The sequence below is a fragment of the Tursiops truncatus genome, chromosome 7 (genome assembly GCF_011762595.2).
Source record: "Tursiops truncatus isolate mTurTru1 chromosome 7, mTurTru1.mat.Y, whole genome shotgun sequence".
NCBI classification, from domain to species: domain Eukaryota; kingdom Metazoa; phylum Chordata; class Mammalia; order Artiodactyla; family Delphinidae; genus Tursiops; species Tursiops truncatus.
The window spans coordinates 53,839,655-53,866,325 of NC_047040.1; the positions used below are offsets into that span (position 1 = coordinate 53,839,655).

General features: G+C 35.3%; 1 protein-coding gene across 6 annotated transcripts in view; it reads left to right on the forward strand.

Annotated features, from left to right (window-relative positions):
- The window catches only part of SESTD1 (SEC14 and spectrin domain containing 1), a 143,270-nt gene that overhangs the window by 70,384 nt on the left and 46,215 nt on the right, over positions 1 to 26,671 (forward strand). For all 6 annotated transcript variants that reach the window (XM_019931592.3, XM_019931595.3, XM_019931596.3 and 3 more), the window contains one exon: positions 21,138 to 21,251. In XM_019931592.3, coding sequence (XP_019787151.1) covers positions 21,138 to 21,251 — 114 coding nt within the window. The remainder of the gene's footprint in view (positions 1 to 21,137; positions 21,252 to 26,671) is intronic.

Consider the following 26,671-nt stretch of genomic DNA (forward strand, 5'->3'; position numbering starts at 1 on the left):
TCTTTCCTTTGCACCTGTGCCTCAGAAGAGGTCTCTCTTTGCACTGTTGACCCTCCTCAGGAATAGAGTGCTGTTACTTGTTACTCAGTGTTTGTCGGTAGGGCATTTTCTGTTGTTCTGATTCAGCCTCAGTCTTAGGCAGGCTCTGTGACCCAGAGTCTAGGGGATAGGGCCCTCTTCCCCAGCTTTAGGAGGCCTATGGTAGTCTGGGCTCATAATATATTCCTGCCTCCATTGGGATAGAGGTCCTGTCTTTCCCCTTCCTATATCAGCAGTGGGGTTTTATTTGTGCTCTAAGGTCATCCAGGCTTGCTGCCTTCCCTCGGGACCTGAAGGTTTTTGTTCTCTAGGGGAGAAAGAGTTGAAGAATCTGGGCTGTGCTTCAGCTTCATGCCTTTACAGTGGTGGTTGCTGTGTCCTTCTTCCAGACCTGTTTTGAAGTTTCTTATCTTCCCTACCCCCAATCTTTCTTATGAGTCCCTGGGAGGTCTGTGGAGAAGAGTCTACAAGTGAGTTTGAATTCTTCTTGTATCTTTGCTTCCCACAGGTTCTGTGCTTTCATACTAAACTACATGTGGCCTTAAGCAATTCATTAAAAACTTTAGCTGAATTCTTACCTGGCTTGTATCATACCTGGTATTTTCCCCAGGTAAGCAAGTGCTCCAGCTCCATGTGTCCTTGGATTTCATCTCTCCTTAGATTTCAGGTTAATTGGTTTTCCTGTGGACTTACAACTCTCTGATGGGTTCAAGAAAAGTTGTCATTTTTCAGATTAATATGCATTATTTTGTTGTTGTAAGGATTGGAACAATGCTCTTTCCATCTTTCTACATATCCTAAGCAGAAGACAGTTGTTTTGTTGTTCAGTTTTATCTTGCAGACTTTTGTCACTGGTTGACTTGACTGTGATGTAGACTTATTAGAAGCTGTGTGCCAGCAGTGTAAGGGAAGGTAGCCCTGGCTGCTGGATTATGTTAGGAAAGGTGTTACCCTGATTGCTGGATAGGAAGCTGCATACCAAGGAGGAGAATCAAAAGTGTAGTGAGGGAAGAAAGCAAAAGCTGAATGTAGGAGGCCTGGATGTTGCCATGGTGAATGAGTATTTCATACAGGCAGGGAAGTCTACCTTTCATGCCAGGGGCATGCAGGAAATGTTGCTCTGAAGGAATGCAAAGTGGACGGAGCCCAGTGGTTCAGAAACTAACTCTGTGAACTCCAAATAGAAGCAAAGGTCCTTTTTGTGAGGAACCTGTCACATCCTGCTTAGGTGTGTGCATCTGATCAGAAATGTATGCCTAGTTGGGTCTCATGCTATATGAATTTGTAGTGGCTAAATACCTTGCATCTTGGAGGAAAAAATGGAAGACAGAGAATTCCTGTCTGCCTTGAACTGATATCATAGATTGATGTTTTAAGACTCAGGTTTTAAAGCTTCTTCTGTCAATATATTTTCTTTTAGACACTAAAGAGATTCAGTTAGAATATTTTTCCCAAGTAAATAAGCACTAGACACTTGTTTAAAAGCCTAATGTCCTAATGAGACGAGAGTAATTTCAAATGCTGGCTAATATACCGCCAAACATAATCAGCTTTAAGGGGCAATTCAACACCAGCCATTAAATGATACTTAGAGTTATATATAATTAAATTCAATATAGATGTTTGTTTGATTAATAATTATTTTCCTTGATATCATTTTGGATCATTTGGGCTGTTGTAATTAAGCCTATGTTTTTGTATATATTCTAAATATTTTTAAAAGGATAACTTTGTTATGAGTACTGGTGTTCCTGTAAGCAAAAGTTTTTGTTTTACCTTATTGAATTATTCATAACACAGACTTATTACTAGCTGTCCACAATATTCATCAGATAAACACCCAGTTGTCATTTTAATGACAACCTGTTTCCATGATTTCACATTTTCTTGCCTATCATCCTAAGTTCTTTCTTCTAGATGGGCTTCCTCTTGTTCACTTCCCTAATGTTTTTCATCAGCAACTGAATATTCCTTTCTCATTGGTCACCTAAATGTTTCTTTATATATCCTTCTTGTCTCTGAAATTGATACCTTTCATTTTCTTTGATACCTGTTCATTTTCCTTTTTAGCAACTCAGATATTCCAGTACTTTCTGACCTTCAACAACATTATACCTGGTGGCTTTGATACCTTTTGCTGGTTAGATAATAGTATCTATAGTCTGTCTAATGACAAGGTAAAATTGAAGTAGTACTGGCGTTAACCTTATCCTCAAATTGAGAAAGTAATAATCAAACTGATCTCACCTTCTCATTCTTTATTGTCATTCATGATAGTCAAAGTGTTATTTTTACTGGTGATGATAACAAGCCACCATTCTAAGTTGTTTTCTTCTCTTACCTCGTCTTATTACTACATCTGATCCTGTTCTCTTTTTGAGGTCATACTAATGTTAGGATCTAGGACCAAAGACTTCCTTCATGTTTCTCTGTCAAGAAAACCTCTGGCTCCATCTCTTCTGACTTCTTTGTACCTTTTGCAGAAAGTTATTTCCTTTAGTGAGAAAAATATCCTTTCACAAACAGATATAAGCAGACATACCCTTTGAAATAGTATGTGTATAACACACACACATGAATCTGTACTAAGCACACAAAGATATATACAAAGACACATTTTCACTTTAGATCTTGCACACACATTGTTAGCATAAATAAAATTTAAAAGTAAAACATCTGAGTGCCTACAGAGTGAAAGGTTCAGTGTTAGGTTCTTTAGGAATGTTTTATTAGGAGAGGATAAGTGTTTTAGTTACATATGGAAGAGTGGGAGTAAAGGAGAAATAAGTTTTAAGTCTTTTTGTAAATTGAATTCCAGAAAACCTTCATAGATGTTTTGATTAAAGACTATATGATAAATATCTTTCTCCTCAAACTTGCTGAACAATGCTGTGTGCTAGTTAATAACTACTGTGGCTTAGTTCAATTTGTCTTGTCTTAACCTAACATATATAAAATAAAGGAAAAAGTAATATTTATGTAGGACTTTACTATTTTAAAAATATTATGCTTTTTTAATTTCCTTTGAAAAGACTTGGCAAAAACTCATGTAGGTAGTGGTCTTTTTCCCTCCTTTTTGTAGTTCCTCCATTTTACTCTGGTTCCGTTTGTGCTTGTTAGTAGGTTTCAGATTTCCCTGGAAATAGATCTGAAATTTAGATTTCTGATTATTAAAATGATAGCTGCTTTGAATATAACCAATAAACGTTTTCTTCAAGCATTTAATTGTATCCATACATATTAGGATATTCATGGAGGTGGATATTTGAAGATAATTAACAATTGCTTACTAGATAAAAATTAGAATATAATCCCCATCACATCCCTGAACAGGTAAGATAAAGCATATGTTAAAGTGTGATTTTCATAAGGGTAAAATCATGACTCTCATGTAAATATAAAATAAGTGTAAATTAAACATATTATGCAAATCATTAACTAATGAAGTTATCAGTAATTTGTGAGGTGTGGTTCAAAGAGCATTTGAAGAATTTAGGATTTTTATAGGCAGATAAGATTGCCAAATTAGATACAAAACTAGTTAATGTCCTGCAGATCCATAAATTCTAAACTTTGAGGTTCTCTGTTACCCTACTGGACGGAAATTTTAACTACTGCACAGATGATAAATTATTTGCATTTCTTCTGGACAAAATCTAAAAGTTAACCCTTGTCCCTACAGATGTTAGTACCTATTGATTAGTCTGTAGAAAGTCAGTCGAAGGCACGAGCTCCACACTGCATGAACTAACACCCAGTATTATCTTTTGACCATTCCCTAAGATTTAGATAGTTTTTTGGATATGTGAATTATATTTGTATAGGATTATATTTTGTAAAATTTGAACATTAGTGACATACTGAACATTCATATCACTGTAGAATAATAGAAACTACTTTCTGAAGTTTGATATTATTATTTTCATATCAATCTCTCTTTAAGCTTTGTATTCCTAGCCAGGACTAGTGTTTTTTTTTTTAGTGTTTTCTCATATTATTTTCCAAATTGTTAAATGCTTAAAGGAAGACTTCATTTTAAAAAATATTCCCCTTTTTAAAGATATAAGCAAGTTTTTTCACTTAAAATACATTATTTTTTTTTCTTTATACCTTTTGACCCCCTTCACCCATTTCTTCCACCCCCCACCCCACCTCTGGCAACCACCAAGCTGTTCTCTGTATTTATGAGCTTGTTTTTGTTTTTGTTTGCTAATTTTTAAGATCCCACATATAAGAGATGCTATTCTTCTTTCTTCTTCTGATTTATCCAGGAGGTACAGAGGTTTTGGAGGAAGCTCTGTGCTGTTTTCCCTAGTGACTGCACCAGCTTACATTCCCACCAGCAATGTACAAGGGTTCTGTTTTCTCCACATTCTTGCCAACACGTGTTATTTCTTGTCTATTTGATAATAGCCATTCTGGCAAGTGTGAGATTATATCTCATTGTAGTTTTGATTTGCATTTCCCTGATGATTAATGATGTTGAACCTGTTGGCCATCTTTATGTCTTCTTTGGAAAATATCTGTTCAGATTTTCTACCCATTTTTTAATCGGATGTTTGTTTTTTTGCTATTAAGTTGTATGAGTTCTTTATACATTTTAGATATTAGTCCCTTATCAGATATATGATTTCTAAATACTGTCTCCCATTCAGTTGGTTACCTTTTCATTTTGTTGATGGTTCCCTTTGCTGTGCAGAAGCTTTTTAGTATGATGTAGTCCCACTTATTTATTTTTGCTTTTGTTGCTTTTGCTTTCGATGTCAGATTAAAAAAAATCAGTGCCAAGACCTCTGTCAAGGAACTTACATCATATATTTTCTTCCAGGAGTTTTAAGGTTTCAGGTCTTAACGTTGAAATCTTTAAACCATTCTGAGTTAATTTAATTGAGTTTAAAATCTTTCTGATATTATCAGTTGACTAGTTAGTTGGAGATCTGTCAGTCATTCAAGATTTATCACTCAGCTAGAAATCGTAAATGATATGGTGGTTTTATTTTAAATGAAACACTCGTCAATAACAGAAACCATAAAATTCACTGATATTTGTTATATATAACAACTTAATAAGGAGCATAAGAATGGTAATCCTGAAAATTTGCCTCAAGACAATTATCCCCAGATGAATAAATTGTACTCATTTCATCAAAATTATTTCAATATCATAATGTCTTTAGTACTCTAAAAATTATGGTAAAAAAGATAGTATATAATGTGATTAAATCGAATTTGGATCTTCATTTATGGGGAATGAAAGACTTTCTACACAGTCAGTGAGTTGTCTACCAGGCCAGGCTTGCAGACATTTTCTCATATATAGTTGCTTAAAAAGAAACCTAAAAATTATAAAAATAAACCAGCTGGATTTCTTTTTTTAAGTGTAAAAGTTAAATTTCAAAGATCAGTTTATAAAAATAGTTTCCCCCTCTGTTTTTGATGGCATAATACCATTTTTCATCCTAATTTATATGTAGTCTTAAAATCCAACATGAAAGTAGATAGTTTTAAAAATGATTTACAGTTCATTCTGTATCTTACATAACTATTTTAAAATTAAAGATTATGACTTCCATTTGTAGATGGGAAGAGCCAGAATTGGTCTTTCTTTTACTTTGGTATATGTTAAGATGGTATTATGAAGTTCACTTTAATTCAGTATTTTATAATATTAATAATTCAGTGAATTCTTTTTTTAAACTTAAAACAAGCTCATTGTATATTACTTTTACATTATGTTCTGGGAAAAAGTGATAAAATGCTATAGAATGATATAAGATTTTCATACCTGTTTGGGAAGTACTGCTTTAGAGTGATGCAGTGGACTGTTCTCTAAAATGTACAGTACCTTTGGAAAATGTATTATTTTAAGTATTTTTTGAAAAAAATGAAATGTTGAGTTCGTGGTTCCATCTTCTCCACAAGCAAGGCACTGTGTGATTTTTAAGGAGATTTGCTTTTGAGCTAGAAAAATGGTCTTCCTATCAATTAACCACTTAATTAGAGTAGATGACAATGTCAGTAGATATTTGGAAGTTTTATAGTAGATAATAAACAACTGACTATATGATGTTTAAATGAATATTCTAATGCCTAGAGTCTTGTCCTTTTTAATATTTTTGCCCTAATTCATAGTGTTATTTCTTATTCGTTAAGGAGTCACTTAACTAAAGATTCTAGCTTTTTTATAGCTTTGGAAAATATTTCTTTAGAATTTTCAACAGTTATGTCATTATTTCTTTGTTTTCATATTTAGAATCATAGGTGAAAAGGGGTCAGACATAATACATGTGACCTCAATATTATGTTTTAGACTCTTATTTTCTAGTTTTGTTTTTAATTTTGGTGATCATTGCTTTGGGGGACTGGATTTTTTATTTATCATTTTTTTCCTCTTTGCCGGTAATAAAACATCTCCTATAAAATAAAGTAACTCCCTGATTTGCATTGCTTTATGTTTAAACTTTTGTACAGGTTTGCTGTATTAGTGGCTTCTTTAAGAACTGTAACAGAAGGGAATATAGGAAATTTTACTAGTATTTTGTAGTTTAAGAAGCTGCAATGAATGATTTTAGAGAAAATAACCTAGTGTGGGATTCCAAATCTGTTTTGCCACATTGGCTCTGAAATGTGTCTTTTTTTTTTCATGTAGATTGTCCAGAAATCTTTCTCTACACAACTTCTTTTTTTAGCATTTCTTTAACATTTTACTTCAGGCCTGAAACTCCCACTCTCCCCCACCCCACCCCTGAAAAACGCAGTGTCTTATTTTTGCTTGTGCCTTTGAATTTATTCTTTTTGTGAAATCACATCCCTCTGTGACATTTGCTATCACTTAAGAATAGAGTTAAATTATCTGTCCAAACTTGATTTATCCTCTTGGAAGCAGTTGTCTGTAGTTTATACATTGCATTCTGGCAAGTGGTGTCATTTTCCAAAGGCCGGTGAACAGTTCTTTACCTTTGTAAAGAGTGTACTTTTGCTGTGTGCTGGGAGTAGGGCTTCTCCTTCCTCTTTAGGATGCCACTCCTGACTCCCTTCAAAAAAGGTGATTCTTAGATATACAGCATTTTCATACAGTAAGATTCTTTCCTACTACTGCAAACTCTTCCTAAAATGTTTCCCTCATTCTTTTGAAACATGTATTATACAATAAAATAGAAGCAGTTATAGCTGTTTTGCCAGCCTCCTCTACACTTTCTCCTCTCAAGTAAAGATGAGATTACTGCAGTGGAAACACATATTTCACCATGGTAGATAGTTCTCTAAATTGTTAATTTGAAGTGATGGTAGTTTTGAGTCAGCTGACTGTTTAAACTATTGCGCTTTTTTTCACATTATTTAGCTTTGAGATACCTTTGCTGTTGATATAATTCTGTATATCTACATGGCAGATCTACTGTTTTCACTTAGAACAGCCACCAGTGAATTTTATAAGAATATGGATTCTATAAAATTTTTGTGATGATGGAGAAAATTTGTTCTATGCAGGTCTCTATAATTATGATGTTCCCTTGTTAACGTTTGTTTTGCGTAAGTAAAAATATAATAGGAGTAATCTTAGCCAACTATTTAAAAAATTATATTTAGTAAGGGATAGTATACTCTCAAATATATTTTACATCATGAAAGAATCTGTACTATTTACATTTAAGTTGATTTTTTAGGAAAAGCTTTCAAGAGGAATATTCGGATGTAAATAAACTTTTGCCATATATAACAATAACTGCGAATTTTCCCTTTGGCTTATTAAACTTGAAATCTGTTGCTAATGATTTTACTGTATTTAGGAACTACAACTGCAAAATGATTTTAATGTATTTAAGTATAATAGTGAGATTAACCAGAGTGGGTAGAAAGTGACAAGTGCTCTTTTCATTGGGCAAGACAGGTCATATATTAGAGAAAATGGCCCAAATTAAATGTATAGGATGACAACTCATTAAAATTATGACCTCTTAGAGCTTAAAGAGACATCACAGATAATTTAATGCAGCTGCCTTCTTTGGCACATAGGGAGATAAGCCTGGAGTGAATTCCTTTAGGTTGACTTCTACAAGTCAGTGAATTTGTGGCAGAGCTAGGGCACAAACGTGGAGTGATTGGCTCCTGACTCAGTATCCTTCCAATTATCATATAATGGTGTTTAACCTAGGAAAGGGATTTGGAAATCATTTGGGGTATTCTAGTAAAGCCTTTGGCCCTCTGTGCTACTACAACCAAAGGGACAACATTTAGATTTAGTTAGAGTATTTTCAGTAAAGGCTCTAGAAGCAAACCAGAAAACTTTAATCTATTTCTTTTTTATAAAAGCGTGCACAACTCTCTCTGGAATATTGCAGAAATAAAAAGCTCATTTACTTTGTAGAAGCATGACTTATTTATCCTTATATTCCCAGCACTAGAACACATAACTTCTAATAAATAATACTTCTAATAAATAAATTTAATGTCCAGTAAATAATGAATGTTGAACATTTGACGTTAAAATGTCAAATTATAAGGGACATGATAGCAATTTCTCAAGAGATATGTTTTCACTGCTTAAATTGAATATTGTGCCAAATAAGGAGAGCAGAAATAGAAGAGCAAAAAGACCATTCATTGTGTTATTTAAGTTTTCTATTCAGTCCTCTTTTCAGGAGAGAGTGCTCTGGAAATGTTATCTTTTCAGATGTGAATTCATGCTCAATTTAGCAAGTAGTTTATTTCCTCATGGAATAAATACATATTTCTTTGTTTCATTATTGGTATACTTCTGTTTAATAGATTGACAGTTTTGAAGAAAGGAAAAGCCCCTCCCTGGGATCTGATTGTGTTTAATTTTCTTAGTGTGGAAGTTTCTGTCTTGATCCCAAAAGGAGTTGGTGGCAGATTAAATGGTTTCCGTGGCCTAACTCCACTTATTATTTCATGTTTAACATCATGCCTGTCTCTAAGAACTAGTCTAAAGAAGTTGCATTAGAACAAGAGGATGAAATAGAGGCCCTCTTTAACAACTTTTTCACTAAGAAAACCATTTTCTGTGTTCTTTTTATTGTTTATCTTAAATTAGCTCCCATTAGTACCAAAACAGGAGAACAGTGAAATTGATATGCTAAACTCTTCATAGTAGAGATAGCATTAAATTGCCTTTTAAAATAGATAGGCAAAATATAGTTTGTTGTTATTAAACTAACCAAAAATGTAATTTGATGTTCAATATCTTTTTTATTTTTTTAATGGAAAAAAAGAGGCACATAAATTCCTTCTGCTTTCTGTCATCACCACCACAAGATTGTCCATTTTTTCTCTAACCTCCTTATTTGCTGCCTCAGAAGAGTTACCCTTTCTTCAGTCTGAGTTGAGATCTCGTGGTGCCCCTTCTGTCAGTGATTCCCTACTTCTGTTCATTCTTTCTGTTTTTAGTATTTTAATATAGTATTTATAACATATTCTTAAAAAATACATATAACATGAAGCTTAATAATAAAACACTTGGGCACCCACGACCCAACCTAAGAATCCAGATATCAACAGCTTGAAATAAATTTGAGTGCCCCTCCCTGGTCTCATTCATATACCCCCCATCCCTTAACACCTAACTTATTTGTGTCTACCCATCCTTTGTTCATGTTCTCGTGCATGTGTGTGTGTGTGTGTGTGTGTGTGTGTGTGTGTGTGTATGTATTAAAAACATAAATGAGAAACACAAAATCTTTAGAAGAAAATAGGGAGTGTTTATCTTTTATTATTCTTTTATATCTATTTCTATAGAGTTCCCATTTAAAGATATTGTTTATTCTTAATATATTTTCACCTATTTTTGAACTTTATAAATAATATGATTTTAGTCTTCAGTACCTTGCTTTTTCTCACTCATCATTATATGTTTAAGATTTATGCATATTCTTGCAGTAGATGTAGTTGATTCATTTTCACTGATGAATGTTATTCCATTCTGTGAATAAAAACAATTTACTTATTCTCCTATTGATGGACATTTGTGTTGTTTCCATTCTTTTGACATTATGAATGATGTTTACGTTCTTACATATGTCTCCTGGTAAATATGTATAAGATTTTTCTGCTTGCAGAATATCCAGGCATAGGTTATAGAAATGTTCAAGTTTTCAAGATAATGCCAAATTGTTTTCCAAAGGTGTTTTAATTTATGTATGCATTTCTGCTGTGTAAGAATTCATGCTGCCCAACAGCTTTGCTGACACTTGATACCAGCTAAACCTGGATATTTGCCATTCATTATGGTTTTTTCTTTTCTCAAATTGTTGTTGGGTTTCAATGTTATTCTTGTCTCATAATATGAGTTGGAGTATTCGCTGCATTTCTATTCTTTGGAAGCATTTGTTTAAGATAGAAATGATCTGGGAGACTTCCCTGGTGGTCCAGTGGCTAAGAATCCGCCTTCCAATGCAGGGGACGTGGGTTCGATCCCTGGTAGGGGAACTAAGATCCCACATGCTGTGGGGCAACTAAGCCCGTGCACCACAACTAGAGAGCCTGTGTGCTGCAATGAAAGATCACGCCTGCAACAGCTAAGACCTGATGCAGCCATAAATAAATAAATGAATAAAATTCTTTTAAAAGATTGAAATGATCTGTTCTTTGATATCAATTAGTTAAAGTATAGTTAATTTACACTATTACATTAGTTTTGGGTGTACAGCATAATGATTTAGTATTTTTAGAGATTATACACCATTAAAAGTTATTACAAAACAATGGCTATAATTCCCTGTGCAGTATAATATACTCTTGTTGCTTATCTATTTTATACATACTAATTTGTATCTCTTAATTCCATACCCCTATCTTGCCACTCCCCCCTATCCCACTGGTAACCACTAGTTTGTTCTTTGTATCTATGAGTTTGTTTCTGTTTTGCTACATATAATTATTCATTTTATATTTTAACTTCCACAAATAATTGATAACATAGTATTTGTCTTTTTTTGTCTGACTTATTTCACTAAGCATAATAATCTCCAGGTCCATCCATGTTGCTGCAAATGGCTGAATTTGTTTTTTTTATGGCTGAGTAATATGCCATTTTATATATGTATACATGTGTGCGTGTGTGTATTTACACACACGCACACATGTATACACACACACACACACACACACACACACACACACACACCCCCCACATCTTTATCCATTCATCTGTTAATGGACACTTGGGTTGCTTCTGTATCTTGGCTATTGTAAATAGTGCTACTGTGAACATTGGGATGCATGTATCTTTGAATTAGTGTTTTTGTTTTTTTCTGGATATGTACCCAGGAGTGGAATTTCTAGATCATATGGTAGTTCTATTTTTAGTATTTTTGAGGAAACTCCATACTGTTTTCCACAGTGGCTGCACCAATTTACATTCTCACCAACAATGTAATGTGGTCCCTTTTCTCCACATTCTCGCCAACATTTGTTATTTGTGGTCTTTTTGGTGACAGCCATTCTGACAGATATGAGGTGATATCTCATTGTAGTTTTGATTTGCATTTCTCTGTTGATTAGCAAGATTGAGCATCTTTTCATGTGCCTGTTGGCCGTCTGTATGACTTTGGAAAAATGTCTGTTCAGGTCTTCTGCCCATTTCTTTATCAGGTTGTTTGGGTTTTTTGATATTGAGTTGTATCAGTTGTTTATTAACCCTTATTGGTCATATTATTTGGATATTAACTCCTTATTGGTCATATCATTTCCAAATACTTTCTACCATTCAGTAGGTTGTCTTTTTGTTTTGTTGATGGTTTCCTTTTCTGTGAAAAAGCTTTTAAGTTTGATTAGGTCCCATCTGTTTATTTTTGCTTTTATTTACTAATTCTTTTTTTTCCCTTAGGAGACGGATCAAAAAAAATATTGCTACAATCTGTGTCAAAGAATGTTCTTTGTTCACCTCTAAGGATTTTATGGTTTCAGGTTTTACATTCAGGTCTTTAATCCATTTTGAGTTCATTTTTGTATATGGTGTGAGGAAATGATCTAATCTCATTCTTTTAGATGTAGCTGTTTAGTTTTCCCAGCACCACTTATTGCTAGGACTTCCAAAATTGTGTTGAATAAAAGTGGTGAGAGTGGGCATCCTTGTCTTGTTCTTGAATTTAGAGGAAAGGCTTTCAGCTTTTTACCATTGTGTTTGATGTTAGCTGTGGGTTTATCATAACTGACTTTTATTATGTTGAGATATGTTCCCTCTATGCCCACTTTGATGAGTTTTAATCATGAATGCATGTTGAATTTTGTCAAATGCTTTTTCTGTGTCTATTGAGATGATCATGTGATTTTTATCCTTTTGTTAATGAGGTGTATGACATTGATTTCTGAATATTGAACCATTCTTGCATCCCTGGAATAAATCCCTCTTGATCATGGTATATGACCCTTTTTATATATTGTTGGGTTCAGTTTGCTAGTATTTTGTTGAGGATTTTTGCATCTATATTTATCAAAGATATTGGCCTGTAATTTTTTTTTTTTTTTTGTAGTGTCTTTGTCTGGTTTTGGTATCAGGGTAATGCTGGCTTCATAGAATCCATTTAGGATCGTTCCTTCATCTTCGGTTTTTTGGAATAGTTTGTGAAGAATTGGTATTAGTTCTTCTTTATATGTTTTGTAGAATTTCCCTGTGAAGCCATCCAGTCAGTCCAGGGCTTTTGTTTGCTAGGAGTTTTTTAAATTACAAATTCTGTTTTGCTACTAGTGATCAGTCTGTTCAGATTGTCTGTTTCTTCTTTTTTTTTTTTTTTTTTTTTTGCGGTATGTGGGCCTCTCACTGTTGTGGCCTCTCCCGTTGCGGAGCACAGTCTCCAGACACGCAGGCTCAGCGGCCATGCCTCACAGGCCCAGCCGCTCCGCGGCATGTGGGATCTTCCCGGACTGGGGCACGAACCCGTGTCCCCTGCATCGGCAGGTGGACTCTCAACCACTGCACCACCAGGGAAGCCCTGTCTATTTCTTTTGATTCAGTCTTGGCAGGTTGTACATATCTAGAAATTTGTGTATTTCTTCTAGGTTGTCCAGTTGGTTGGCATATAACTGTTGGTAGTATTCTCTTGCGATTTTTTTTTTTATATTTCTGGTATCAGTTGTTATTCCTCCTTTTTTTCTTTTGTTTATTTGGTTTCTCTCTTCTTCGTGAGCCTGTCTAACGGTTTATCAGTTTTGTTTATTTTTTTAGAGAACCAGCTCTTGGTTTCATTGATCTCTTCTCTCTTTTGATATCTATTTCATTTATTTCTTCTCTGATCTTTATTATTTCCTTTCTTTTGCTGACTTCAGGCTTTGTTTGTATTTCTTTTTCTAATTCCTTCAGATGGTAGGTTAGGTTGTTTATTTGAAATTTTTCTTGCTTCTTGAGGAAGGCCTGTGTCGCTGCAAACTTCCCACTTAGAACTGTTTTTGGTGCACCCCATAGATTTTGGAAAGTTGTATTTCCATTTTCATTTGTCTTCAGGTATTTTCTCATTTCCTCTCTGATTTCTTCATTGACCCATAGGTGTTTTTTGTAGCTTGTTGTTTAGTCTCCACATATTTGTGGTTTTCCCATTTTTCTTTCTGTAATTGATGTCTAGTTTATTAATTCTGTTGTGGTTGGAATAAATACTTGATATAATTTCTGTTCTCTTAAATTTGTTGAGACTTGTTGTGTGGACTAGCTTGTGATCATTCCTGGAGAACGTTCCATGTGCACTTGAAAAGAATGTGTATTCTGCTATTTTTGGATGAAATGTTTTGTAGACATCTGTTAAGTTCAGCTGGTATATTGTTTCCTTTAAGACCACTGTTTCCTTACTGATTTTCTGTCTGGAAGATGTCTATTGATGTAAGTAGGATGCTCAAGTCCCCTACTACTATTTTATTGGTTTTTCCGTAACATCTTATGGGAAAACCGAAATGAACTTTTTGGCCAACCCAATATTATTGTCAGTTTCTCCCTTTATATCTGTACTATTTGCTTTATATATTTAAGTGCTCCTGTTTTGGGTTTATATATGTTAACCAGTGTAAAATCCTTTTCTTGTATTGATACCTTTATCATTATATAATGTCCTTCTTTGTCTTTTGTTATACCTTTTTTTAAAAAAAGTCTGTTTTGTCCCTGCTTTCTCATCATTTCCATTTGCATGAAATATCTTTTTCCATCTCTCACTTTCAGTCTGTGTGTACCTTTAGCACGGAAGTGAGTCTCTTATGGGCAGAATGTAGATGACTCTTGTTTTTTATCCAGTCAACCACAGTGTGTCTTTTGATTGGAGCATTTAGTTCATTGACATTTAAAGTAATTATTGATAGGTATGTACTTATCGCCATTTTATTACTTGTTTTCTGGTTGTTTTTGTAGTTTCTTCTCTGTTGATTTCTTCTTTTTGTTTCTTCCCTTGTGGTTTGATGATTTTCTTTAGTATTATGCTTGTGTTTCTTTCTTCTCAGTTTTTGTGTATTTGTTGAAGGTTTTTGATTTGTGGTTACCATGGGCTTCAATTATGTTGACTTATAACTATACCTATTTGTTTTAAACTGGTAGTCGTTTAGATTCAAACACATTCAAAAATATCTACATATTTTACTCCTTCCACTTTGTGGGTTTTTTTGTTTTGTTTTTTTTTGCGGTACGCGGGCCTCTCACTGTTGTGGCCTCTCCCATTGCGGAGTACAGGCTCCAGACGCGCAGGCTCAGTGGCCATGGCTTACGGGCCCAGCTGCTCTGCGGCATGTGGGATCTTCCCAGACCGGGACACGAACCCGTGTCCCCTGCATTGGCAGGCAGACTCTCAACCACTGCGCCACCAGGGAAGCCCCACACTTTGTGTTTTTTGATGTCACATTTTATATCTTCATTTTATGCCTTCACTGTTTATATAAAGTTATAGTTGCTGTTATAATTTTTTGTGTTTTAATCTTTGTACTAGCTTATTTAAGTGGTTGTTCCTCAGCCCTAACTGTATATTTGCTTGTCCTACTGAGATTTTCCCTTTTCCATGGATTCTTACTTCCCTTCACTTGGAGAAGACCCTTTAACACTTCTTTTAGAGTTGATTTAGTATGAACCCTTCTAGTTTTTGATTGTCTGAGAAGTTTTTTTTTTTAGTCCCTTCTTCGTTCCTCAGTGATAATCTTGCTGGGTAGAGTATCCTAGGTTGCAGTTTTTTCCCTTTTAGCACTTTAGGTATATCATGCCACTGTCTTCTGACCTGCAAAGTTTCTGCAGAAAAATCAGCTGATAGCCTTATGGGGATTCCCTTGTATATGAATCTCTATTTTTCTCTTGCTGCCTTTAGAATTCTCTCTTTAACTTTTGCCATTTTAATTATGGTATGTTTTGGTATGGATCTGTTTGGTTTCATCTTATTTGGGACCCTGTGTGCCTCTTGTACATAGATATCTGCTTCTTTCTTCAGGATTGGGAAGTTTTCAGCCATAATCTCATCAAATACATTTTTGATCCTCTTCTTTCTCTTTTCTCCTTCTGGGACCCCTATAATGTGAAAGTTGATATGTTTAATGTTATCCCAGAGATCTCTTAAATTGCTCTCATTTTTAAAAATTTGTTTTTCTTTTTGCTGTTCTGACTGGATGATTGCCATTATTCTGTGCAGAAGACTGCACCACTTAGCCTGCTATTCATTCCTTCTAGTGTGTTGTTTATTTCAGTTATTGAATCCTTCATTTCTGATTGGGTTTTTCTTGCTTTTTTCTAGTTCCTTGTTAAAATTCTCACTGTGTTAATCTATTCTTTTCCCTAATTCAGTTAACATTCTTATTACTAAAGCTTTGATTTCTTTTTCTGTAAATTGCTCATTTCTGTTTCATTATTTTTTCCTGGTTATTCTCTTGCTTTTTCATTTGAGACCAGTTCCTCTGCCTTTCATTTTACTTAACTTTCTCTGTCTCTATGAATTTTGGTGAAATAGTTACCTATTGTGTCTTAAAGGTTTGTCCTTCTGCGGGATCGTTCATGTACAGACTGCATATGCCCAGTGCCCAGTGGTTGGAGAGCTGGATTTGACGTGGATGCCAGTCATGTCTTTCCTCAGGGTATAATGGCCACTATCACCTTGGTAAGAGGTGGTGCTGGAGGTGGAGGTGCCAGGGCTGTAGCCGGGTGTGAGACGAGGCTTCTCCTCTGCTCAGTGGCCATCACTGGCCTTTCAGGTGTGGGGTCTGATCCCAAGTTGGTGAAGCAGAAGCCCTGAAGGTCAGGCCTGCTCTGACTTTGTTCCCCTTAAGTGTGTGCTTTCTACTTTCCCAGCACCATGACCCTTGACCCAGAGTGGGGGAGTGCTGAAGCAAATGGGGCCTGTGTGCACTCTTGGCTTATTTTGCTTGCAGACAGATTCTAAGCTGCACCGCCTTGCAGGTGCCAGCAGTTGTTTCTCCCCCTTCATTCAGACCCCAGCCAATCACACCCACAGCCTCTGCCACCATTGCCCTGTCGTGAAGCCACACCACAGGGCAGGTGGGGCCTTGTGGTCTCAGCGTGTATTGGGAAGTGAGCTGTAGGGGAATGGCTGCTGTCAGAGTTCTGGGCTGCTTCTGATGCACTGCCTGAGTATGTGCCAAGAGTGGCTGTCACTGCTCTCTGCAACCGAGTTGCCTCTGAATCCACAACTGAGCTTTCTCCTGGTCGTGTGACCCCCTAGATCCAGTACGTCTTGCAACATGGAGTAAGCAGACCTGGAGCCTTTGCTTGGCTTCGGCTGGGATATGCACTGAGGCAGTCACAGGAAACCCTGCAGCCACTGGACGGTCCTCACTCTGTTCTCTCCGCATTGCCTCATGGGCACACCAGCATGCATGCTTCTCACAAATGGAGTCCAGGCTTCCCATACTCCTCCAGTTAGTCCCAGCAATCCTCCAGCCAACCACGGGCCTGTCCCCGCTGTGTTGGACCCCAAGAGTGAGATGCCCAGTCTGTGGCTTGAACTGCTCACTCCCCAGGGCGGGTCTCCACCCATGTAATCTTTCTTTTCTTCTGTCTCCCCTTTCAGGGGCACAGCTCCCGACCTTATTATGTCTTTTCCCTTCCTACCTGATTCCATGTGGATCTTATAGCCTTTCTTGTATGGGAGTCTTTCTGCCAGTTTCCAGTTCATCTTCAGTGAGAATTGTTTCACATATAGATGTACTTTTGATGTGTTCATGAGGAGGAAGTGAGTTCCACGTACTCCTCCTTGGCCATCTTGATTGATCCTTTGTTCTTTAATTTTTAAAACTCACTTGTAAATTGGCTGGGCCTGGTATTTTCTTTCTGGGAAGGTTTTTTTAAAAGAGATTTATATGTGTTTTAGTTTTTTAGTATTTTTATTATAAGGAGTTATGAACACATCAAAAAGTAAACAGAATATTATAGTTAACTCCATGTATCCCTATACCCAGTTCCAACAACTGTCAACCCATGGGCCACCTGCCCCATCCTTACCCCTATCCACTTCACCCAAGGAAGGCTGGGGATGTTATAGTGAAGGAAATTTAAGACATTTGAATATCTGCAGACTCTTTTTTAAAAAATATAGCCCAAGACCATTAACATGCCTTAAAATAAACAGTTCCTTAATATCAAAGAGCCAGTTGGTATCAAATTTGATGAATGTTATAAAAGGATTTAGTAATATATAAAAATATTCTGTATAAATAATATATTTTAAAATTTATTCATAAATTTATACATAAATTGTGAATGCACACAGATTGATTTATTTCTTTGAATTAGGATCCAGATACTGTCCAGATATTGTGCTTGGTTTGAGATGCCTTTCCAAATGGATAGGTGTTAAAATCTTGTTAATGATTTCTGATTTCATTGGTTATTGATTTCTAACTTAATTTCATTGTGGTGATAGAACGTTAGAAGTTATTTCCTTTGAAATGTACCAAGGTTTTCCTTATGACCTAATATACACTCAAGTTTTAAAATATTTCTTGTTTGCTTAAAAAGAATATGTAATTCTCTTATTATTGGTTGTGGAATTTTGAGTTAGTCCATTAAATTAAGCTTTTTAATCTCAATTTCTCTTTCTCTTTTCTTACACAATTTTTTTTTTCTTGGGGAGACCAGGATATGTGTTTTACAGGATTTTTTGTTTCAGTGAGCATCCACGTGGTATAGTTTAACATATCATTCTCCTCTTTTGCATCTCTGTATTTCCGTGAATTCATAGTTGGATTCAAACAGTTGATTAGATTAAGACCTGAATTTCTTTTTCCAGGGCTGTTCATTGGTGATGATGTTTCCTTGATCATGAGGCTCGTAGCCTTCTTTTTTTATGATATTGGCAGCCATTGATGTTCAATGCCTAGATCCTTTAGTTTATTAAAGAATTTGAATTGATAAGCAAATTGTTACTTATTTGGCCAGTGGAAGCCTTTTCCGGACCTTTTGGCACAACCCTAAAAGTTTTGGATGGCTTTCTTGATATTTGAATGGGAAGATGTTACAAGGTCACCATGTGTATTTCCAGCCCCAGATCTAGAACTGGCCATTTCTCCAAGGAACCTTGATTACGTTTAGGGGGAAACAGTGTTTGAAGACAACAATCTGGGATGCTAGGAGTGTGCATTTCTACAGAATGCCTTTGTCATTATTTCTAAACATTGCAGTGGACAGAACTAGAAAATTTATATTATGTGAGTGTGCATGTTTTTATTTAAAATGAAATACATCATGAGTTTAATCTGATACTTCCAATTCAAATTGAAGACCATAGGGTAACTTTTTCCCTTTCCTGTCTTCCCTCTCAAGAATTCTGTTTTCTCAAGGACATGAGGGTTAGGAGAATAAGAATAACGAATATTAATCATTTGCTGTCTTTTTCATCAAGTGATCTCTGAATAGCAATGCTAAAACTACCACTAACAGTATGATCATTGAAAATGAAAAGAATCTAGTGATTCACTTCACCTCATTGATTATAGGTGTTCTGGGGTTTTTTTATGTCAGTTTTGATAAATTACTTTTTTTATAGGAATTTGTCCATTTCTTCTAAATTTGCATAGTTATTGACAAAAGCATGTCCTGTGTCCATCTGTATCTTTTAAATCACTGCTGTCTATGTAGCCATGTTCTTTTTATTCTTAGTGTTATTTAAGTGTACTTTCCTTTTCTTCCTGCTTTACGTTATCAGAACTTTGTTGATTTCATTTTAGTCTTTTCAAGGAACAACTTTTGGCTTTATTAATTTCTTAATTTCTCCCCTTCCTTCTCTTTTCTTTGGATGTATTCTGTTGTTCTCCTCCCACTCCCTGCCCCCCAACTTCTTAGGTAGGTCACTTAGCTCATTATTCATTAGCCTTTCTTTTCTAACATAAGCATCCAAGGCATTTAATGTGTTGTTATCAATAGCAATTTGTTATAAACCCTAATTATGACAGGATTTATTTTTCTCTGATAGTTTTATGAACTTTAAAAAATTTTTTATTTTATTTTTTATTTATTTATTTTTGGTTGCATTGGGTCTTTTTTGCTGCGTGTGGGCTTTCTCTAGTTGCATTGAGTGGGGGCTACTCTTCATTGCAGTGCGTGGGCTTCTCATTGAGATGGCTTCTCTTGTTGCAGAGCATGGGCTCTAGGCGCACTGGCTTCAGTAGTTGTGGCTCATGGGCTCTAGAGCGCAGGCTCAGTAGTTGTGGTGCACAGGCTTAGTTGCTCCACGGCACGTGGGATCTTCCTGGACCAGGGGTTGAACCCGTGTCCTCTGCGTTGGCAGTGGATTCTTAACCACTTTGCCACCAGGGAAGTCCCCTTTTATGAACTTTTGATACCATGTTTTTGTTATCTTCCTAAGGTGACTCCCCTTCCACCCTTTTAGCAAAGCATTTTGTAGTCTTGGTTATTTCCCCTTATTTACTGTTTACATTACAACTTCATATATAGTATGGATATACCTAGTTTTGCATATTGGGTATGTTTCTGAATTTTTCTTTTCCTTCTTTCTTTTCCTGGTAGTTCTTTCACAAGTCCTCCTTATGTTGTTGAGTTTATTCCTTCCCTTTTTTTTAAAGTTAAGTTTATCAAGGTATAATTTACATACAGTAAAATTCCTTTTTTAGCCTACAATTTTGAGATTTGACAAACAGATATAGTCATAAATCCTTCATCACAGTTAAGATACAGAATAGTTGCATCATCCCCAAAGATTTGCTCCTCACATTTGATAGTCACCCCTTCTACCGCTCTCTCTATGGTGCCTGTCTTCTCTGCATATTCAGACTAGTTGGTTTTTCTGTGACCTCAGCTCTCTGAGGAGTTTCAGAAAAGTTTTAATTTTGTAGATTATCTGGGCTTTGTTGTTGTTTAGGGTGGGAATGGTGCTCTTTCCAGTTGGACACGTTATTTTTCTTATCAAGTCTTTTGCATTAACACTACCATTTGAATATCTTTCTCCCACATATGTATTTTTTTAATACTCATGTATATCTTCATTGAAGTTTTATTTAGTGCTAAAATGGTATCTTTGTTCATTTTGTAATTTGTATTTGAAATCTTTTAAAGTTTAAAGAGTATCATTTTAACAGGTAAGTTTCAAGTTTATGAATTCTCTGAACTTCTCCCTACTTTCTAGTTCTGTTTTTCAAATTAAATATTAGTATATGTTATCCTGAGTTTTACTCTACTATTAGAGGATATGTTTTGTTAATATATAATCAAAGGAATGATAGAGAAATTTCATGTTAGAAAAGTATATCATTTTTTGATTTCCAGATTATTCATTTGTACTTATTATTGTAGTGTACCTAGCTAATTTTAAGACCATGTGAAAATTCTTTGACGAATACATCTTTGTACTAAAGGGATTGATTTTTACTACCAAGAAATTATTCATATTGATAAGATTTGAAAATATTTCATCTGAGCTACTAATGTCTCTTGTTTTTTATAATGTGTTATTATAAATGGTTTGTGATAGCTTATTTCTTAACAGCCACAATTTATTGAATTGATTTTAAATGCTGTTGTATTATTCAAATAAATATCTATGTAATATTTCATCATGTTGGAAATAGTATTGCATATGCTAATCAATTTTACCTCCTCATCACTTTTCATGGACATTAATAGTGACTAAGTTTTTTTTTTTTCTTTCTTTTTACCTTTCTAGGTTATTTTAGTGTCTGCCAATAAACTGACTCGTTATATAGAACCATGCCAGTTAACAGAAGATTTTGGTGGGAGTCTCACCTATGATCATATGGACTGGTTAAATAAGAGGCTGGTTGGTATATTACAATGAGAAACATGTTATTATATATAAATAAGACATATTTTGATAGCTTTTTAATTTTAATCAACTGAAAGGTAGACTTTTTACAAAACTAAAGAAATATAATGCATACCATATGATAGCATAATGCTTGAAGGCATATACTCTGGAGTCAGACTCACAAATATTAGCTATTACTGTTGTCATTAGTAGCAGTATTATAGTCAAAGTTGTAAATCTTTTGAGTTGAATAACAGCAGCATAATTTCCTGAGAGGTAATCTAGTTGATACACCAAATTTTTTTTATACAGCAGGTTCTTATTAGTTATCTGTTTTTTACATATTAGTGTATATATGTCAATCCCAATCTTGCAATTCATCCCACCACAACCCCACCCCCCCGCTTTCCCCCATCGGTGTCCATACGTTTGTTCTCTACATCTGTGTCTCTATTTCTGCCTTGCAAACCAGTTCATTTGTACCATTTTTCTAGATTCCACATATATGCGTTAATATACAATATTTGTTTTTCTCTTTCTGACGTATTTCACTGTGTATGACAGTCTCCAGGTCCATCCACGTCTCTACAAATGACCCAGCTTCGTTCCTTTTCATGGCTGAGTAATACTCCGTTGTATACATGTGCCACATCTTCTTTATCCATTCATCTGTTAATGAGCATTTAGGTTGCTTCCTTGTCCTGGCTATTGTAAATAGTGCTGCAGTGAACATTGTGGTACATGACTCCTTTTGAATTATGGTTTTCTCAGGGTATGTGCCCAGTAGTGGGATTGCTGGGTCATATGTTAATTCTGTTTTTAGTTTTTTAAGGAACCTCCATGCTGTTGTCCATAGTGGCTGTATCAATTTACATTCCCACCAACAGTGCAAGAGGGTTCTCTTTTCTCCACACCCTCTCCAGCATTTGTTGTTTCTAGATTTACTGATGATGTCCATTCAAACTGGTGTGAGGTGATACCTCATTGTAGTTTTGATTCACATTTCTCTGATAATTAATGATGCTGAGCAGCTTTTCATGTGCCTGTTGGCCATCTGTATATCTTCTTTGGAGAAACGTCTATTTAGGTCTTCTGTCCATTTTTTGATTGGTTGTTTGTTTTCTTAATATTGAGTTGTATGAGCTTTTTCTATATTTTGGAGATTAATCCTTTGTCCATTGATTTGTTTGTAAATATTTTCTCCCATTCTGATGGTTGTCTTTTCATCTTGTTTATGGTTTCCTTTGCTCTGCAAAAGCTTTTAAGTTTCATTAGGTCCCATTTGTTTATTTTTGTTTTTATTTCCATTACTCTAGGGGTGGGTCAAAAAAGGTCTTGCTGTGGTTTATGTCAAAGAGTGTTCTTCCTATGTTTTCCTCTCTAAGAGTTTTACAGTGGCCGGGCTTACATTTAGGTCTTTGATCCATTTTGAGTTTATTTTTGTATATGGTGTTGGGGAGTGTTCTAATTTCATTCTTTGACATATAGCTGTCCAGTTTTCCCAGCACCACTTATTGAAGAGTCTGTCTTTTCTCCATTGTATATCCTTGCCTCCTTTGTCATAGATTAGTTGACCATAGGTGTGTGGTTTTATTTCTGGTCTTTCTATCCTGTTCTATTGATCTGTATTTCTTTTTTTGTGCCAGTACCATATTGTCTTGATTACTGTCGCTTTGTAGTATAGTCTGAAGTCAGGGAGTCTGATTCCTCCAGCTCTGTTTTTTTCTCTCAAGATTGCTTTGGCTATTCAGGGTCTTTTGTGTCTCCTTACAGATTTTAAGATTTTTTGTTCTAGTTCTGTACAAAATGCCATTGGTAATTTGATAGGGATTGCATTCAATCGGTAGATTGCTTTCGGTAGTATAGTCATTTTCACAGTATTCATTCTTCCAATCCAAGAACATGGTATATCTCTCCATCTATCTGTGTTATCTTTGATTTCTTTCATCAGTGTCTTATAGTTTTCTGAGCATAGGTCTTTTACCTCCTTGGTTTATTCCTAGGTATTTTATTCTTTTTTTGCAGTGGTGAATGGGATTGTTTCCTTAATTTCTCTTTCTGATCTTTCATTGTTAGTGTATAGGAATGCAAGAAATTTCTGTGCATTAATTTTCTATCCTGCAACTTTACCAAATTCATTGATTAGCTCTAAGAGTTTTCTGGTGGCATCTTTAGGATTCTCTATGTATAGTATCATATCATCTGCAAACAGTGACAGTTTTACTTCTTCTTTTCCAATTTGTATTCCTGTTATTTCTTTTTCTTCTCTGCTGTGGCTAGGACTTCCAAAACTATGTTGAATAATAGTGGTGAGAGTGGACATCCTTGTAGACATCCTTGTCTTATTCCTGATCTTAGAGGAAATGGTTTCATTTTTCACCATTGAGAATGCTGTTTGCTGTGGGTTTGTCATATCTGGCCTTTATTATGTTGAGGTAGGTTCCTTCTCTGCACGCTTTCTGGAGAGTTTTTTATCATAAATGGGTGTTGAATTTTGTCAGAAGCTTTTTCTGCATCTGTTGAGATGATCATATGGTTTTTATTCTTCAGTTTTTTAATATGGTATATCACATTGATTGATTTGCATATATTGAAGAATCCTTGCATCCCTGGGATAAATCCCACTTGGTCATGGTGTTTGATCCTTTAAAGTGTTGTTGGAGTCTGTTTGCTAGTATTTTGTTGATTTTTGCATCTGTATTCATCAGTGATATTGGTCTGTAGTTTTCTTTTTTTGTAGTATCTTTGTCTGGTTTTGGTATCAGGGTGATGGTGGCCTCATAAAATGAATTTGGGAGTGTTCCTTCCTCTGCAATTTTCTGGAAGAGTTTGACAAGGATGGGTGTTAGCTCTTCTCTAAATGTTTGATAGAATTCACCTGTGAAGCCATCTGGTCTTGGACTTTTGTTTGTTGGAAGATTTTTCATCACAGTTTCAATATCATTACTTGTGATTAGTCTGTTCATATTTTCTATTTCTTCCTGGTTTTGTCTTGGAAGTTTCTACCTTTGTAAGAATCTGTCCATTTCTTCCAGGTTGTCCATTTTACTGGCACAGTGTTGCTTGTAGTAGTCTCTTATGATGCTTTGTATTTCTGAGGTGTCTGTTGCAACTTCTCCTTTTTCATTTTAATATTATTGGTTTGAATCCTCTCCCTCTTTTTCTTGATGAGTCTGGCTAAAGTTTTATCAGTTTTGTTTATCTTCTCAAAGAACGAGGTTTTAGTTGATCTTTGCTATTGTTTCCTTCATTTCTTTTTCATTTATTTCTGCTCTCATCTTTATGGTTTCTTTCCTTCTACTAGCTTTGGGTTTTTTTTGTTCTTCTCTAGTTCATTTAGGTGTAAGGTTAGATTGTTTATTTGAGATTTTTCTTGTTTCTTGAGGTAGGATTGTGTTGCTATGAATTTCCCTTTTAGAACTGCTTTTGCTGCATCCCATAGGTTTTGGATCATCGTGTTTTTGTTGTCGTTTGTCTCTAGGTTTTTTTTTATTTCTTCTTTGATTTATTCAGTGATCTATTGGTTATTTAGTAAGGTATTGTTTAGCCTCCATGCGTTGTATTTTTTACTTTTTTTTCCCTGTAATTTATTTCTAATCTCATAGCATTGTGGTCAGACAAGATGCTTGGTATGATTTCAATTTTCTTAAATTTACCGAGGCTTGATTTGTGATCCAAGATGTGATCTATCATTGAGAATGTTCTGTGGGCACTTGAGAAAAAAGTGTAATCTGCTGTTTTCAGCTGGAATGTCCTATAAATATCAATTAAATATATCTGGTCTATTGTGTCATTTAAAGCTTTTGTTTCCTTATTAATTTTCTGTCTGGATGATCTGTCCACTGGTGTAAGTGAGGTGTTAAAGTCCCCCACTATTATTGTGTTACTGTCGATTTCCTCTTTTATAACTGTTAGCATTTGCCTTATGTATTGATATGCTCCTGTGTTGGGTGCATATATATTTAGAATTGTTATAACTTTTTGGATTGATCCCTTTATCATTTTGTAGTGTCCTTCCTTGTCTCTTGTAAGACTCTTTATTTTAAAGTCTATTTTATCTGAGTATTGCTATTCCAGCTTTCTTTTGATTTCCATTTGCATGGAATATCTTTTTCCATCCCCTCACTTTCTGTCTGTATGTGTCCCTAGATCTAAAGTGGATCTCTTGTAGACAACGTATATATGCGTCTTGTTTTTGTATCCATTCAGTGAGCCTGTGTCTTTTGGTTGGAGCTTTTAATCCATTCACATTTAAGGTAAGTATTGTATATGCATGTTCCTATTACCATTTTCTTATTTGTTTTGGGTTTGTCTTTGTAGGTCCTTTTCTTCTCTTATGTTTCCCACTTAGAGAAGTTCCTTTAGCATCTGTTGTAGAGCTGGTTTGGTGGTGCTGAATTCTCTTAGTTTTTGCTTGTCTATAAAGCTTTTGATGTCTCTGTTGAATCTGAATGAGATCCTTGCTGGGTAGAGTAATCTTGGTTGTAGGTTCTTACTTTTCATCACTTTAAATATATCATGCCACTCCCTTCTGGCTTGTAGAGTTTCTGCTGAGAAATCAGCTGTTAACCTTATTGGAGTTCCCTTATATGTTCTTTGTTGTTTTTCCCTTGTTGCTTTTTTTTTTAAAACGTCTTTATTGGGGTACAATTGCTTTACAATGGTGTGTTAGTTTCTGCTTTATAACAAAGTGAATCAGTTATACATATACATATGTTCCCATATCTCTCCCCTTGTTGCTTTTAATAATTCTTTGTCTTTAATTTTTGTCAATTTGATTACTGTGTGTCTTGGCGTGTTTCTCCTTGGGTTTATCCTGCCTGAGACTCTCTGCACTTCCTGGACTTGGGTAGCTATTTCCTTTCCCATATTAGGGAAGTTTTGGACTGTAATCTCTTTAAATATTTTCTCGGTTCCTTTCTGTCTCTTCTTCTTCTGGGAGACTGTAATGCATTTGAATGAATGTTGGTGCATTTAATTTTGTCCCAGAGGTCTCTTAGGCTGTCTTCATTTCTTTTAATTCTTTTTTCTTTATTCTGTTCTGTGGCAGTAAATTCCACTTTTCTGTCTTCCAGGTTGCTTATTTGTTCTTCTGCATCAGTTATTCTGCTATTGATTCCTTCCAGTGTATTTTTCATTTCAGTTATTGTGTTGTGCATCTGTTTGTTTGTTCTTTAATTCTTCTAGGTCTTTGTTAAACCTTTCTTGCATCTTCTCGATCTTTGCCTGTGTTCTTTTTCCGAGGTCCTAGATCATCTTTACTATTATTATTGTGAATTCTTTTTCTGGAAGGTTGCCTATCTCCACTTTATTTAGTTGTTTTTCTGGGGTTTTATCTTGTTCCGTCATCTGGTACATAGTCCTCTGCATGTCCTTTTGTGTGTCTTTCTGTGAATGTGGTTTTCATTCCACAGGCTTCAGGATTGTTTTCT